This window comes from Electrophorus electricus, chromosome 23 (assembly GCF_013358815.1).
Source record: "Electrophorus electricus isolate fEleEle1 chromosome 23, fEleEle1.pri, whole genome shotgun sequence".
In the NCBI taxonomy this organism is placed as follows: domain Eukaryota; kingdom Metazoa; phylum Chordata; class Actinopteri; order Gymnotiformes; family Gymnotidae; genus Electrophorus; species Electrophorus electricus.
In genome coordinates, this window is record NC_049557.1 from 8,197,153 (window position 1) to 8,214,652 (window position 17,500).

General features: G+C 51.0%; 1 protein-coding gene across 3 annotated transcripts in view; it reads right to left on the reverse strand.

The window, feature by feature from the left end:
* Positions 1 to 17,500, reverse strand: part of plxna3 (plexin A3) — a 103,917-nt gene that overhangs the window by 76,688 nt on the left and 9,729 nt on the right. For all 3 annotated transcript variants that reach the window (XM_035521821.1, XM_035521822.1, XM_035521823.1), the window contains exon 3: positions 15,379 to 15,561. In XM_035521821.1, coding sequence (XP_035377714.1) covers positions 15,379 to 15,561 — 183 coding nt within the window. The remainder of the gene's footprint in view (positions 1 to 15,378; positions 15,562 to 17,500) is intronic.

The window sequence follows — 17,500 nt, forward strand, 5'->3', positions numbered from 1 at the left end:
GTATCAATGAATGGGTTAATAGTATAATGGGTACGAGTACTGAGAAATGTTCTGAAAGGTCCTTGATCGCACTCAGCTTCTTCTAATGCAAACAGAGGGAATGTAATTTGTTTAAATTCACAGCATATCAGAAAAAAACAGAAGCACGTAAGAAAACACCCTCAGACATACGCTTTCAATAATTCAGCGTATGTCTAAACACTCCTGTTTTTGGTTTCATTTGAAAGAGGGGGGCCCAGGAGATGCTGCCCAGGGTCAAGCCCATGCAGGCACACCAGCAAGAGGCAGCAAAAGCCCAAGACACTCCCAGGCTTTACGGCCTAATCCCTCTCCACTGGGTCTGCAACCTTTAAAAACACAAATACCATCACCAGGAAAGTTCTTAAAACGTCTGTGCATAAGGAGTGAAGGATAGTGACTCAGAGTGAGAGAGAAGAAGAGATAGAGGGAAAGAGACTGTGAAAAGAGGAACATGGTGAAATGAATGAATACAAGAGACACTCTGGGGAGAATGACAGATTTGCGTTTTTCTCCGTATCCTTGGCAACCGAATAATAATTGATTTACTTCACAGGCACAGGTTTCCCATATCCGATTTCCTGCCCCTGAGAACTAGCTACACCATTCTGGCTTTAAACTGCCGTCGTACAGTGCGAAACCTGAAAGCGATTTACTAGTGCCGCAATGTTTATTATTTACTCACCACACACATAGCTCCAGCAGCAAAGCAAAGCAAAGGTATTGGCAGATTCTCTGTATGATTTCTGTCTGAGCCGCTTGGCGGCCTATATTTCCTCGGAGCTGAAAGGGGGAAGAAAACTCTGCGAATCGATACGATTGATTAAGATATTTTCAAGCCTGTCTCCCATAATTGGCCCAGGATATACTGCCTCCTGTGTGATGAATGAAGACACAAAATTTGAAAACAAAAGATGGGGAGGGGAGACACACATTTATACCGTGTTAAAGTGTAGTCACTTTCAAATGTACTGACCAAACAGTGCATATGCATTTTAATCAGAAGGCGAGAGGGGAAAAATACACGCTTAAACGTCTATGCAGGCGGTTAGAAGCAGCGCGTTTGATTCCGGGGTTTTTAACAATAGGCTGAATGGGTTTTTGTATGCTAGCAGCTAGGCACCTCGTTCGCAGAAAGGGAGTCAGGAGCTAATTGAGAAGGCAGCTTCTTCCAGAGGAAATGTGACAGTGCTGATACTGCTGTTCAGAGAGTACGACGGCGAAACACTCTCCACGCAGTGGCATCGCTCGCTGATTTCAATTCTAGTACTTGGCGGCAACCCAAAGTTAAAATGAAAGCGCAATTTGAAAAAGAGTTGTGCACAGGTGTACCGCCTCTCACGAGAGCGCCAAGGAGATGACCCGGACTGATATGACTCCAAATGACACTTCTCGCTTTTCCGTCTCACTCGCTCCTTTTTACTCGTTTGCTCCTTCCTCCCTTCTTTTTGGAGCGGGGGTGGCTTGGTGGCTCACTGGGACGTTTAATATTCCTTTGACATTTCTGTCCCATTTTCATTAGCTGCTTTCATCCCTGCGCCGCTGACCCGGCCTTTCGCGGGGGGTCAATGTGGTTTCCAGACCCCCAGCTCTGACTTCAGCACTTCATCAAGGCCCGGGAGGAAGGGCGGGGGCAGGGGGCAGAGGGGCTCTGGACAGCACCCCTGCGGTAAGACTATCCCACCGCAGGCCGGCGGTCGTGGGACACGTGGAGAATCGGCATGGCCGCTAATGACAGGGAACAGGGAGGTGTCTCGCGTGTCCAAATATCAAAGAGACAAAAAAAAAAGAGAATCATTTTAAAAATAATTCCCCGGTTCTCTCTGAGATCTGTGGGACTTGCACGAGCAGTGTAAATATGAGGTCTGATGGAATTTCGTGTCTAGTGTGATGCACTCTGGATGCACTATGAGTACAGCACTGATATCTACACAGAACGCTAATCAAAACACGGCCTACAGGGGGAAGAGACTGTCACCTACATTCCGAACAAATGCGGTTACATGATATCACTCTTTCTTCCCTTCTTACAAAGGCGTACAAATGTTTTTGTCTTACACATTCCAGTGATAAGGTTGTTTAGGTTAGCAGAACATTTAATTTGGGATCCATCTCAAACCCTCATTTGAAAACACAGAGTGAAGGAAAGCAGACGCTCTTTCTTCCGAGCTCGTCCGCACGCGTGCATGTTTTCTCTCGTTTTCCCTCTTCCCTCCCTCATTCTCCACTTCTTTCTCTCTCTCTCTCTCTCTCTCTCTCTCTCTCTCGCTCTCTTTTTTACTGTGTCCACAGTTTGCAACAGAGAACTATGGGCTGCCCAAAAAGGCCCCTGGAAGCAAACAGGCACTTGTGTGGGACTAGCCAAACATTTCTGAGCTGCGATGACGAGGTAAAGCAAATATCCAGCACTGTTAACACCTTCTGCAGCCATGCCGCACACATCCCCTACCCCTGCATCTCCAAGCATGAAGACTGTCTCGGGCCCACAGAACAGCCCACGGAGAAGCCACACACTCAGTCAAACAGTACAGATTTAAAAATTCAAATGTTTCTTTCCTTTTGCCTTCACCCACCCCACACACACACACACACACACAAGATATGGCTGATTGAAAATGTCACTAATGTAATGATTATTTATCCTGGACCTGGTTTAATGGTAATAGGGTTTTCTCAGATCCATCAAGATACATTTGTGTCATGTTGAAAAGGAATGAGCAGGATGAGGCATATCAAACACATCATCATAGATAGATGATGTAGAAGAAGGCTATGAATATCTAACGCATTAGTTGGCGACACAAATGGTGGCCGTTCTGTAAGTGCATGCGCGCGCACGTGTGTGTGTGTGTGTGTGTGTGTGTGTGTGTGTGTGTGTGTAGGTGTATGAAGGAGGGGGGGTGCAGAGAAACACAAGCAGTCAGTGAGGGCCTCTTGGTGGCTTGATGGGTTTCCTGCTAGGGGAGCAGGGCTGCAGAATGCACTTTCCATGAGTGCCAGTCAGTCAGGCCTGATGAAGTCCCCTGGTGGTGCTAAACAGTAGAGGGCTGAGAGAGCCACTCACGGCCAGCAGATCACCCTGGTAGCGCACGCACTGACATCACCAGCGTTCAATTATCCAACAGAGCCTAAAGCTGAACTAGATCCACCTCCATTTAACGGAGACGATACAGCCCGTCGTCCGCAGCTGGGATAGAGGCGTTTGTTCGGATATCAGTAGACCGTGAGCAGAATGCTCCGGCATGGGCCAGACGGGCCAGGGACACCGTTCCGTGTGGCAGTTAACAGCCCAAGGTCACGCTCCGCGTTTGAACAGCGGCAGGGTGGGATAAAAATAACCTGGGCAGTGGTGCGGGGCGGCGGCTGGCGCGTGAGTAAATAGATGATTAGGAGGAGGGCAAATACAGGGCTGAGGTCATGCAGGACTGAGTCGGCTCAGCCTCGGAGAGCAGACCGCACACACAAGAAGGTACACGGGCCACGCCAGGGCCGGTCAGCGGGCAGGCAGCAGGGGAGTGGGTGTGGTGTCAGACAAAGGGTCCCGTCCAGAGCAGAGGAGGCTGCAGCATGTTTTTGACGCAATTATTCACACACACACACACACACACACACCTGACTGAGGACCCACAAATGACTCTGGCAACTCTGAGAAAGTCATTTAAAGTTTGAATGAAGTCCAAGGGAGAGAAAAATGTTACACGCGCACGCCCACGTGCACACGTAATGTAAATGTCCAAGCGGCGCATGTGGGGCTTTCCGACCTGACCAGGTGCTTTAAATCCCAGGATGGCAGCTCCTCGGCTCCCCCTAAACTCCCCCTCCGTGCGGAGCCTCTGGGGAGACTAGGCAGGCATTGTTAAGGGCAGGCCCATGGGACCGTGCTCCTGTCTAATCATCTGTCACTTCCTGCCATCCAGGCCCGAGCTATTGGGAAACGGGAGCGGTTCATTTTCCAACCCTTCCAGGCAGACAATAGCATCCGTCACTTCCCGATGCAGGGAACGCTAAGCGGCTAGGAAAATGGAAGAGAGACGGCGGGAACAGTTACGAGAGCAATTAATTATCTTTCGGGGGGAAGGAAGCCACTGTCACTCAACGTGGATTTGAATGCGGGCACAAGACTCCGCCCCCCCCCCCCCCCCCCCCCCCCACAGCTGGCATGGCGAGATGAGAATGCTAGCATCTGGAGTGTGTGTGTGTGTGTGTGTGTGTGTGTTTCAGCTGAATTATTCCATTTCAATTCTCAACTCAGCACAGATAAAGACCTTTCATATGTGCTCTCAATGATATCCTGTCCTCCAATCAAAATAGCATCAGATAGCATTGCAATCAGCTCAACCTGAATGGCTTACAAAACTTGCGCATGCAAACAAAAAGCTTTTATGGTCCTGATAAAAGGACCAGCAGCAGGTCTTTGGGTTTGGGGTGCAGAAGGGTTCGCTCAACGTGAGCCTCGAGGTCATGTGACGTCCTCCAGAGGGTTGCACAGGTGAGACAGCGCCTGAAAGCTGAAAGAGTCTGGCGTAGCGCACCATCGCCGTTAGCGCGGCCGATGTTAGCGCCGTCGCGGGGAGAACATGGCCTTTGTCCGCACTGTCATTCGCACTCATTGTGCTCTACTGAGATGAGCTCTTTGTCCCCCCCCCCCAACAATATACAGACACAATGGTGTGGAGTCGGGGAATTAGCATAGCGCATGCCGCAGTGCTCGCAAGCCTTATTAACATGCCGCCGCATGACGGAGTCATTTTCCACCGCGAATCTCTTTGAAAATCGTCAAAAGGGGACGATCACCGACGCTGAGTATTTGGAGTAGAGATGGGTCTCTTTGTCTGTCTTTCCAAGTCCAGAACATTCTCAAATCCAAACTGGGACTGGACTGAGGGAAGAGGAACATGGCCAAGGCTGGGATTTGAGAGTTTCCCATTTTTATTTAAAGAAAACAAAGTGGGTGGAGAGTTGAGGCATTGTCCACACACACACACACACACACATACACACACACACACACACACACACACACATACATGCGCACACACACACTCACACACACACGCGCACACACACACACACACACACACACACACACACACACACTCACACACACACACACTCTGTGGATGTGGTGACAGAGCGTGGGGTTCTATCATACTAGCTGTGGTTATGAGTCAAAGGCTCAAAATATTGAGGGTGACTTTACCAGCCTTGTCAGTCCCAGCTCTGAAAAGAAAGCGTCCTGTGTCAGCACTCCAGAACCTGATCCAGAGAGAAAACTCTTCCACATCACCTGAGCTATTGGATCAGCACTTGTGAAAGATCAAGTAAGGTCTGTCAGTTGCACTGATAGAGTGTAACTTAAGCAGATACTACGCAGACAGGCAAGGGAGGGCACGCTTGAGCAAGCTCAGTCTTGTGAGGAATAGCGAAGGTTTGTGAGGCTGGCCTTTCTGGTGGGAGCAAGGAGCAAATCTCACTCTCCCTCTTTCACTCACTGTCTCCTCCCCCCCCCCACCAGATTATTTCTGGAAGAATGACCCAGTTCCAGGTGCCTGGCTCCAAACAGCCTGTGTGAAAAAAAAAAAATCCTCTCTCACCCCTTGCCCCTGTAGTCCTCCGATATGAATCCCACAATCCTTCAGCACTCACATCAAACATGAGGACAGGCTGACACAGAGCAGTGCTCTCTTTCTGTTCTCCACTCACTCTCTCTCTCTCTCACACACACACACACACACAAACGCTGTCTCCCTGTCCGTCTCTCAACAAGTTGTGCTCTGCCTGCTGTTTCTCTCTCTGTCTCTCTTCTTTCCTCTGTCGACAAAATGGAGGAGTGTCACAGGCTTCTCTCCCTCCCCTGAGATGAAACAGGGCTGGACGCGATCTGTTGGTGTTTTGTGGTTTTGCTTTGTTATCCCTTTCTTACCTCCCCTCCTTTTGCAGTGCAGTGCATTATATGATATTAAACACTTTGCTAAGGAACAGGAAATCTGAGGCATGGCCTCATTTCGCTGGTTCCCTCAAATCTGGTTAGCTTTGCTCTGGCTGCAACTGTGTCCAATGCATTTCAAGGCTGAAAATCCCACAGAAAGGGAAGAGAATGGAATATTACCAGCAAACCAATTTCACAATTTTCATTAATATGTATTGAATACAGGGGCGGGGGTGCGTGAGCGCGTGTGTCGTGTGCGTGTGGTGGTAGGGGGTCTTCATCACAAACAAAACCTGTAAAATCCCACACAGTGCACCATCCCGCATTCGTGGCTATGGATTTAGGCAGACGCGTCCCACTCGGATGGGTAATCTGCATCAGGGTGGCTTGATATGCAACTGATGGCGGCTGTTGTCGAGCGGGATGGGGTAGGACTGGATGGAGAACGGAGAGGAGCAACACGGCTTTCCGCCATCTGTCTCTTCCAGTGATTTTACTGCCTCTGACTTGATCCCCTGAGTTAGCCAAAGCTAATTACCTTGGACAAACCATATCCATATCTAAACACTGGCAGCAGCTCGTCTGCCATTCCTGGATGCCTGACAGGCGTGGAAGCTCCCATCAACGCGGCGAGGCCGAAAGCGTGCGAGCGGCCAAGTCCCGGTCCTGCACGCCCAGATCCCACAGCAGCCGTCACGAGAGGAGTCCCGCATGTGCTCTGTCAAACCGGCAAAAGCAACGCAGCGGCATGCTCTCCGACCTTTAGGGTTTTTTGTTTGTTTGCTTGTTCGCTCATTCATGTCTGTGTTAAATGCTGCCGTGTTCAGGGTGTTGCTTTGCGCTTTGTCGACAGGATAACACAGCAAAGAGAAAGAGAGAGAGAGAGTGTGTGTGTGTGTGTGTGTGTGTGTGTGTGTGTGTGTGTGTGTGTGTGTGTGTGTGTATGTGTGTGTGTGTATGTGTGTGTGTATGTGTGTGCGTGTGTGCATATGTGTGTGTGTGTGCGTGTGTATGTGTGTGTGTGCGTGTGTATGTGTGTGTGTGTGTATGTGTGTGTGCGTGTGTGTGTGTGCGTGTGTATGTGTGTGTGCGTGTGTGTGTGTGTGCGTGTATGTGTATGTGTGTGTGGGTGTGCATGTGCGTATGTGTGTGTGGGTGTGCGTGTGCGTATGTGTGTGTGTGTGTGTGTGTGTGTGTGTGTGTGTGTGTGTGTGTGTGTGTGTGTGTGTGTGAACTAAGCTGTTCAATTTCCGGTGTGCGAATGAACTTGAAAGTTAAAGTTTTAAGTTTCACATTTATATCACATTTATAAAGCATGTGTGACAAGGCCTGAAAACAAAGCACAATGAACTTTATCTAATCCAAGAATACAACAATCACATGTTAATTGTACATGGAAACCCATAAACAAACCCGCCCGGCTCAGCACGGAGCTGACCTTTTTTTCCCCTGCAAGATTGTTTACTTCACATCCCCAATGTTAAGTAAACATCTCTCCACATCCCAGAAGTAACATCTGCCTGTGTCCCAAACACAAGCAGACTCTGTTACAGGCTACCGTTGAGCCCGCTGCACTCGGTGTTGCCAAGCGATGCTCAGCGGTGCGGGCCGTGGTAGCAGCGCGCTCTCTCTGTACCAAACCCCACGCCCACCACCCAAATCTTCCAGGAAGTGTGGACACACGGCTCTTTTGTGAGGACCTTAAATAATAACCAATTAGGGATAATAACTGATCCCTAATTGGGACATGTGACAGTGGCGTGCCAGGCGGAAGGATTCACGGAGAGCCCCTCAATTTAGCAATTTGCCAAGACAGAGTGCTCGTTGAGCAAGGCGCCGTCTAGTACGTTTGTCTGCTGCGGCCAGCCGACGTCCAAAACGCGTGCACGCACTGCAGCAGAAACTCCATTATAAAAACAGCGATGGCGGTGCGTGATAGACCCATCATAACAACTGAGCACTGTGCTCGTGAAAAGCCCCCTTCATTGACTGGAATCCTCTCGTCTTTCTCTCCTTTTTTTCTCCCTTTTCTCTCTCGCCCCGCACACCCCCCCCCCCCCTTTGATTTTTGAAAATGTGGGCAGTGCTCGTCCTCTCTGCCTTCCTCTTGCTCGTCTTTGCTGCCGCGTGTGCCATTGAAGATGCACGTCCATCCCCACGGTCACTTAACGTGGAGTTTATTAGGCGTTCTAAGATCCGCAGGCTGGGCACGGCGCGCGACTGTGGCAGAGAGACCGGGCCAACGCATCCTAATGCGCAATCTAATGGCTCGTTTTCCGAGCGCGGCTCTAAGGTTAGCGCCGCTGCCAAGGTTAGTCCACGCCGAAATTGGAGAAACGGTGGGATGGGAACTGAATGATAAAGTACGTCGGGCGGCCACGGGCACCACTGCTGGTGGAAGAGAGGCAAAAGAAAAAAAACATTAAAAAAAAACACGATTTCCTGTCAAACTTTAGGTGGGAGAGTTGGAAAATGGAGGCCAGAGGCACGTGTGAGGGAGAGGCAGTTAAACCTCCCCTCTACAGAGGCAGTCACGTCTCCCCTCTACAGAGGCAGTCACCTCTTTCCTCTACAGAGGCAGTCACGTCTCCCCTCTACAGAGGCAGTCACCTCTTCCCTCTACAGAGGCAATCATGTCTCCCCTCTACAGACGTCTCCCCTCTAGAGAGGCAGTCACGCCTCCCGTCTACAGAGGCAGCCATGTATCCCCTCTACAGAGGCAGCTACGTCTTCCCTCTACAGAGGCAATCACGTCTCCCCTCTACAGACGTCTCCCCTCTACAGAGGCAATCATGTCTCCCCTCTACAGACGTCTCCCCTCTACAGAGGCAATCACGTCTCCCCTCTACAGAGGCAGCCATCTCTCCCCTCCACAGAGGCAATCACGTCTCCCCTCTACAGAGGCAGTCACCTCTTCCCTCTACAGAGGCAATCACGTCTCCCCTCTACAGACGTCTCCGCTCTAGAGAGGCAGTCACGCCTCCCGTCTACAGAGGCAGCCATGTCTCCTCTCTACAGAGGCAGTCACATCTCCCCTCTACAGAGGCAGTCACGTCTCTGCTCTACAGACGTCTCCCCTCTACAGAGGCAGTCACGCCTCCCGTCTACAGAGGCAGCCATGTCTCCCTTCTATGGAGCCCACAGAGGTGAAAGTCATCCATTACTATCGGCTTCTTCTTTTGCCAGCCCCGAGGCACAGTCCCTGACAGAGGGGGCGTGGTCACCTCCTCTCTGACCACACCTCCTCTCTGACCACACCCCCTCTGTCAGGGACACCTCCCCAGCATCTTTGTCGGGGCGGCGGCTGACTGCGCTGGCCGGGGCGTGGCCGGTGACCGGGGACGCCCACATCTGTAGCCCGCCCTCTCAGCTCATTCGCTACGCCCTCCACAGGATATGGCTCCCACACGGCAGGCGTGGCTTCGCTCTCCTGCAGCGGCCTTCTGTGCTCCACAGGCATAACAAACAGATCAAAGAGAAGAGGATTTAGAGTGCACAGCGGAAGTTGACATAATATACCTAAGACAAGTGTAACATGGATGCGATGGCAATGTTTTCTTTCTTGTGAGAAAGTATAAATCTTTCCTAAGCAGGGGAGAGGCTGGGCCAGGCACACTCTGTTCCAGTGGACCAGTATGGGAGGCTGGGCCAGGCACGCTTTGTTCCAGTGGACCAGTATGGGAGACTGGGCCAGGCACGCTTTGTTCCAGTGGACCAGTATGGGAGACTGGACCAGGCACGTTTTGTTCCAGTGGACCAGTATGGGAGACTGGGCCAGGCACGCTTTGTTCCAGTGGACCAGTATGGGAGACTGGACCAGGAACGCTCTGTTCCAGTGGACCAGTATGGGAGACTGGGCCAGGCACGCTCTCTTCCAGTGGACCAGTATGGTTTCAGTTGAGCTGACTCTGCTAGCCATCACTGCAGGGATCAGAAAGGTGACATTTTAGTGGATGCCAAACATTTGATTCCAAACTGCTCATCTCCTCTGATGTCTCACGCCAAGTTCGGCCTGCTCTCAGAGATTCACAGAGTTTATCTCCCACCGTAATCTTTCACTCAGACTAATCAAGACCTTGGGCAGCGGCTGAATATCACAGCCAGTGGCACGAGGACCCACAAAGGCCCGGATGGCACATCGCTGCCTGTTTAAGAGCTTTAATAAGCTTTATTGGTCTCTGGTGGCAGAAGGGCCTGAAATGTCAAAAAGGGAAAGAGTTTCTATTAAATCCAATGACATTTCAATGACATTTTTAACAAGGCGAAAGGTTGGAGATCGATGAGGCTGCACGGAGCTACAGTTTAAAGCTCAAACGGTGCATGCAGAATTGTGCGGGAGAGGTTAGCCAGTCTGATCTCACACCTGCCGGCTCTGATCTAGCTGTCACTGCAAATCAGTGATCCACTGGAGAAAGGAGACCCAACACACACACACACACACACACACACACACACACACACATTTCCCGTGAGTGTGCCCACACTTACGCACACACAAGGTAGACACACAAGGTAGAATTCAGTGGCCAAATAAAGAACTGTCACTACTCACAGAGACAGGAGCACACAATATATTGCTTCTTAATACTGCTCTTTACAACGTGACACCGAAAGGCTGCAATTTAATGCAGTCAGCAGACCGATACCAAAACAAATGAATTTAGGTGGGTTCTGTTTTACAGTGATCAGTGACACTTAATCCAGATATATCAGTTTTGCCAACATTGGTGCAAATGTGACAACAAACTGACCAGATTTGACTGATTTGACCAAAATGGTCTGATTGGTTTTTGTTTGTTGTTGGTCTTTGTCTGACCGCAGGCGGAAATATCAGGACCCGATAGACAGCAACAACAACTGATACGCAGTCAAGACTTTCTTGATATGGCAGGAGATCTGTGAGAGGAAGTGGGAGCGAATTCCGAGAGGATGAAAGTAAGGAATTCCTTCCTGTCTTCTCCATGTAGCATGCGGAGAGCGACTCACACACACACGCGCGCGCACACACACACACACACACACCCACACACGCTACGCGCCTCTCTGGCTCGTACCGTGACAGGCGATTTACGGCAAACGGATTTAGCGCCGATCAAACGTGGCAAAGGGCCGAAGTGGCTCATAAATCAGCCGTGTGGGCTGTTGCCATGGCCACACCTGCCCTGCTCTCTTGATTTATACCGCCAAATTAGCTCCATTTGCCACCCAATCACGTGTCGATCTGAATAAGGTGAGAACCGGCGGGAACATGGTGGGCAGATACAGGGCCACGTGTAGGGAGAGAAGGAGGAGAGCAGTATGATCCATCACGGACGGAGACCCAGAGGGGACAGAAGACAAGTCAATGCTGAAGCAAGACAATAAATATCCCTTCAGCGCATCCTGATGAAATGGATTGTAAATGCCCTGCTTTAGTATGCTCATTGGACAGGCGTGCCGGCCACTTAAGACCAAGACATAACCGAGCATGAGCCGGCCGTCCGGACGCGGTCGTGACTCTGGCGAACGCGGGACAGGTCGCGTGTCGCGCTTTTATGGAGATCCGCTGAACTTTAACCACCATGAAACCTGCTGGGAACAGCACCGCGGTCAGTCGTCGAGCTCTGAGGCCTAGGAGGTTATTATTGTCCATCAAGGAGGGAAAGTTACTCCAAATGAGATCTAATCTGCTCTTTTCAATCACGTGTTTGTTGTTGTTGTTTTTGTTGTTGTTCTTATTGTTGTTTAAGAAGTTCACCACTACAGCAGATCAGCACATGAGAACTCGCAGGCTGGAGTATTTATCTTTATGAAACATAAACACGATAATGCTGTCATGTGTAATGCGATATGTCTCTCTTTTTTTTTTAAATCCACAATATCTTCCTCCCATGGCTCCCAAGCAGGAGAAGGCTGAGGTGGTTCGGAGGTCGACTCAGTATAACTGCTTTACGTCGGTGATATACCGTCACCACCTTGAGACCCTTTTAGCTGCAAAACAGCCTGTACATTAGAGCGATATAAAAAGACCTTATTAAGGATTCTAGTGCGCCCACATACGTCCATCCGTACGCACGCCATTGTGATATAGAGACATTTGAAACCAGTACGTGCGTGCGCACATGTGGAAAGGACACACACGCATGCCCACAGACACACAGCCGCATGCATGCTTTCGTGAACGCAGTCTCTGATGCTGCTGCCTCCCATAAATGGCCCTGACAACCTTGGGTTTATTTCCCAGCGGTCAGATTAGCGTGGATGTAGCACGCCTGTGTAGAGGACGGTGCGCCGGCTCAACGGCGGGCTGAACGTGACTCTTAGTTATTTTCATCTGGCTTTACATTCGGGGCGAAAATGGCCCTGCCAAAGGGGGGGGGGGGGGGTCAGAAGTTGGGAGTGGTGGTATTCCCAAACACAAGCAGCAGAGGTGAGAGGGTGCAGCAGGTGGGCTCATGTAGGTTTCGCTAGCTTCCACCTGCGTCTGCGCCGCTGAGGGAGGCTGGCAGTCCTCCAGCGCCTGCCTGTTTGTGCGGGGGAGGGGTCAGGGCCTGGCTTAAGAGTGCGGACCGATTTGATGGCTCTTCCTTTGATTCATGAGACTCGGGAGTGGGAGGAAAATCACGGGGCTGAGGACAGACTGGACCCGGGGCGCGAAAGCAAAACAGACGCGTGCGAGATGTGAGCTGGTACTGCCCCCGTGCAGATGAAGGAAGATCAGCGCTCTCTGAAAATGAATGCGGAAAATGGGTGGAATGGTCTTTGCACTGCATGGATGTCGACCACACACGGTCTGCCTGAACAACAACAATATCAACTTATGATATGATCAGAAGTATAAAACTGCAGTGTAGCGCAGAAACACACAGAGCACACAACTCAGTCTAAAACCTACATACAAACACACACAGAGCACACAAGACAAAATTCCAAATACACATAGAGTGCACGATTTTATCTAAAAATGATGTGTTTGTAGATAAAAGACTGTGATAACTACAACAGCACATACTCTCGCTCTCTCTCTTCAGACTCTCTCTCTCTTTCTCTCTCTCTGAGACCGTCTCTCCCTCTTTCCTCTGTTAAGTCCTGTTAACTCTAACACCGGCAGGAAACACTGAGGGATCACGGGTGATTTCCGTATGGCTTGAGAAAAGCAGCCTGCGCGCTCTCTTCTCGTGCCAAAACAAACACATCATGGCAAGAGGAGATATGAAGTAATTACCCAGCCTGCTCTGGAACGGCCCGGCCCACTGCTGAGTAGGTAGCCCTCCAACTCTCAGCTCGCTCTAGCGTTGGTAAGTTTACTTTTAAAGTATTATCCTTTGCCTATTATCAGGGCCATTTGTTTACATTCGAGGAAGACGAGATGCCTGCCCTGCTTATGGTTAAGTCTGACCACACCAGGCTACTGAAGGGGACACACATTCCGATGCGCTCATTGATCGCAGATGCCAAGATGAACGTCATTATCCTCATTCGCCACAGCTTCTGGTCCTTATTAATGACCTTGCACCAGGCCATGCCCACGTATGGAACCAATCAGGGCTCCAGGCGCGCGCCCCGGCTCCAGCTCGCAGCTGTCCGATTGGGCGGGAGAAAGCCAGGCGCCCGCCTCCCGCCACACTGCAGCAGGGCGTTTTAATCACAAGGGCGTCTTTGCTTTGCTATTGCGGTTATGGTGATTAATTATGTTTCGTTCACCGCTCGCTTTTTTTTTTTTTAACACCTAGGACCACTTGATTTGAATTCAGCACCCAGACTCTCAGATAGCATGTGTTAATTGCAGCCCATTATAATTAGCTTATTACCGAGTCAAAAACTGTGATAAAGCGTAATGCGGGATTAACTGGGCCCCATCACAGCCTCCCCGAAAACAGCCTGGAACGTGCTGAAGAGCTCAGCTCCAAAAATACCATCACGGCAAGTCACGCGCAGAGTATGTTCTTAGTGGCACGGGTCCAGGCCGGATAGCGGAGCCTCCCACACCCCGCCGCACACGCGCTCACCTGCAGCAGAGCTGGCTGTATCACCGCAGGTACATGACAACATGGCTATAAACTCTCTATAAATATAAATTATGCCGCTGGAAAACAAAACAGGACGGATCCCTGTGGAGCGCGCCGGCAGACTCAGACAGCGTGGACGGCAGGTCGTTTCTCCTCCCCGGTTAGATGCTTGGACAGAGAACTGAGGGAGCTATGGCATATTTCAGCCTCAACCCCCACACACCCAAGCTCAACACCGACTTCATTTTAATTATCATTTCTGTAGCAGAACAGCTAAGTCAGCTTCTCCTAGTGATTTCTTCTGCATCTTGTGTCTCACGTTGAATTTATCGAATTTAATTTCTTTAATGCGCGATTCTCTCAATGAACTGTAACCTTACACCAGCAGAAATGCATCATTTTACTGATGACCTAATATGGGATATGTGGGGGGGCAGGGAAGGAATAAAGTAAAGTTCTAAAACCGGTTGGGTTTCTGTTCTCTCTCCCCCTCGTAGACACATACCCCCATGATTATGTCAAAGGTTATCATATACACAGGCCGAACCATTTATTACTGAGAAACAACCCTCTAGTCAGACACTCTACCCCCGCCCCCGGGCATGCCCCGCCCCCGGCCATGCCCCGCCCATGCCCCGCCCCCGTTCACTGCTTGCTCCCTTAGCTCCAACACGAACCCTGAGCAGACAGCCACTAAAGAGACACAGTCAGTAGCGCAGCAGAGCAAAGGAAATGAAGTTTGCAACTTGCCTGAGATATTTTCATAAACTCTGCACTGACCATATTATTCTTTTAAACGTTTCCAGCTGTTCACTGCTCTCATATATGGCTAGTCATCAGGTTGTGGGTTTTTATTGTTACTTGCAGTGTGTTTGTGTGTGTGTGTGTGTGGGTGTGGGTGTGGGTGTGTGTGTGGGTGTGTGTGTGGGTGTGTGTGTGTGTGTGTGTGTGTCTTGGAATGAAGGGGGGAGGCTCTCTACAGTCAGAGGTATATCTCCTTACAGAGGAGCACATGTGCTGTACTATGATAGGATTAAATGCAATTCTACCCCCACTATCGTTTCATTGGCACATTCTGCCTTGCACTCACACAGCTGTGACAGCGCTCACACACCCAGATTTCTAAGAGTATCAGTTTTCCCAATCCCGCAACACTAGTGCGCTCCTGTCCACCCGCTCAGCCGTCGAACACACAGTGATCCCATCACGTCGTTCCAGCGACTGTCTTAGGATCGCCGGCGGTTTGACGCAGAACCCAAAGCCGCCGTAACACCCTAACTTTACCGGAGCTGATCTCCTCAGCGGGGAGTATGACGCATGGCATTCGCCATCCACCTGCAGTTGCTCCTTACCTGCTACACCCGCTCATCCACGTGAAGTCTTGGGGGGTGGAGCATGGGGCGCTACAAAGGCGCGGGGGAACCCGGGAGAGGGCGCGCTTACCTTTTTGAGGTGGCCCGTGCGCGTCCCCACGAACACCACAGAGTGATCGCCGTACGTGTAGGCGGCGACGGCTGCCATGCCGTCTGCGCGCTCGTCGTAGAGCGGCGTGCCCTCGATGACCTGCAGACCACCCAGTGGCTGGTTCAGCACCAGGCCGCAGAAATCCTCGCCGATCTGTTTGGGCTGCGGGACGAGAGAAAGAAGGAGAGGCGGGGCTAAGGTGAGAATCCAGGAGAGCGGGACGCCGGCAAGACCGACCGCAACAGCTCGATTTTTGTGGTCAAAGGTCACTGTGAAACATTTGGTTTGAGCACAAAAGTCATTGTTTTTGTTTACGATCTCGGGACTGGTTACCGCTAATCTGACCTGAGGATTAAACACTGGCCTTGTCTGACAAGCAGAAGTGCCGGTCGGCATGTTGGGCAGGAAACAGAGGCGGGGGGAGGGGGGGAGGTCAGGGGTTACGGCAGTGGGCTGATGCTGGCACTGACGCACCCTCACCCAGCAGACATGACATCATCCGGCTCTGTGTCTGAGCACGAGGAGGTCATCGCTTTGGAGACATCCTCAAAAGAGCCGACTGCCAGCCCCGGAAATGGCCCCCCCCCCCCCCCCAGCACAACTAGCACAGTTGGGGCGATGGGGAGGGGTGGTGGTTGGGGGCCGGAGGGGTGGGTGGGGGGGGTGATGAATGGTGAAAATCCCACCGTTCCAAAAATCAATCGTGTTCGGCGCGCGTCTGCAGAACAGCGGCTGGGCCACTGATGATGTCATTGGCCGATCCCTCCCCCTCCCCCCACACAACAAGCTTGGATGATGACATCATTGCCCCTAAGGCCTTCGTCCGACACCGCCGTCCGGCCCAGCATATCCTGGCTCCTCCCTCCCTCCCCCCATGCCTCCTGCCCCCCCACCTCAGTGCTGCTCAGATGGATGACTTCAACATCCACCACGCTAATACCTTGCCAACCCTCCACCCTGAGGCGGCTGATTTAAAGCCCCGGCTGTGGGTGCTTTGACCGCGCCCCACTGGGGCAGATATAACTCAGCCTGTAACTCACACGCTAGTGGTGGCCTTTAAAGTTCATGCGTGTAGGTGACGCAGCAGATTCTCTTGTAAGGCTGCCTGGTTCGTGTGGCCGAAGTCACCGGTCGTATGCACATCTGGGGCCAGATCTCGGCCGGGGGGTGAGGGGGTGTTCGGGGGGTGTTCGGTCCTGATGTTGTAGAGGATGCTAGCTGCTAACTATAGCCCTGTGCTCCTCCTTCTTTGTTTTCCGGTGACCAGCCCGGCGATTGCAGGGCTGTTCAGGTGTGTGTGCGCGTGTGTGTGTGTGTTTGTGCCGGGTACGGCTGGAATCTGTGTTCGTTTTTTCAGCGTGCCTATGAAGGGACAGAGATAAATGCTGTGAACGGTGCCAGCAGCGCGCGGCTCGCGCGCGGCCTCGTTATGGGGCGTGGCCCTGCTACCGCGCCTGAGTCCGGGCTGATAATGCCGCTCTGCCAGCCAGCGCCCATCTGCACCAGTCACAGGCAACCCTGCAGCTAGCTAATAAACACGCGCCCAGCCACTCATCCACAGAAGAATCAGGTCATCCTGTTCGCTCAGGCTCCCTCAACTGCCCCCACCCCCAACAGTCCATCTGCTCAGACTGGCCTGAGAGGTGTTGTGCCATTGTTCTCATTACACAGCTAGACAAATCGTTGTCTCTGCTAACAATAAAATCTCCTCTCCAGAAAACCAGTTCCCATGTCCTAGTTCTGCGGCATGGTTTTGTGTGGTGATGTTCTCTGAGGTTATTAGTTATTTCACCAGCCAGAGGACAGTCACCTCCTCAGGACATTACCCATGGGGGTGACTTAACCTCCACATCATAACGCTGCCTGCAAGTGTGGTTCATTACAGAATAATATACAAATATCCATAAGAATATTAAATAGTATTAATAATATTCATTGTCTCCTAGGCATTGCAGATTACAAAAAATATAATCCTTGAATGCAGTGTAGTTTACATCAGAAAAGCATTTTGCAAGTATATCAAAAAGAAATATTTTTGGTTCAAATTGTGTATCTTGCCTTCATACATGCTATATTTCATCATGTTTAAATTATATATGTA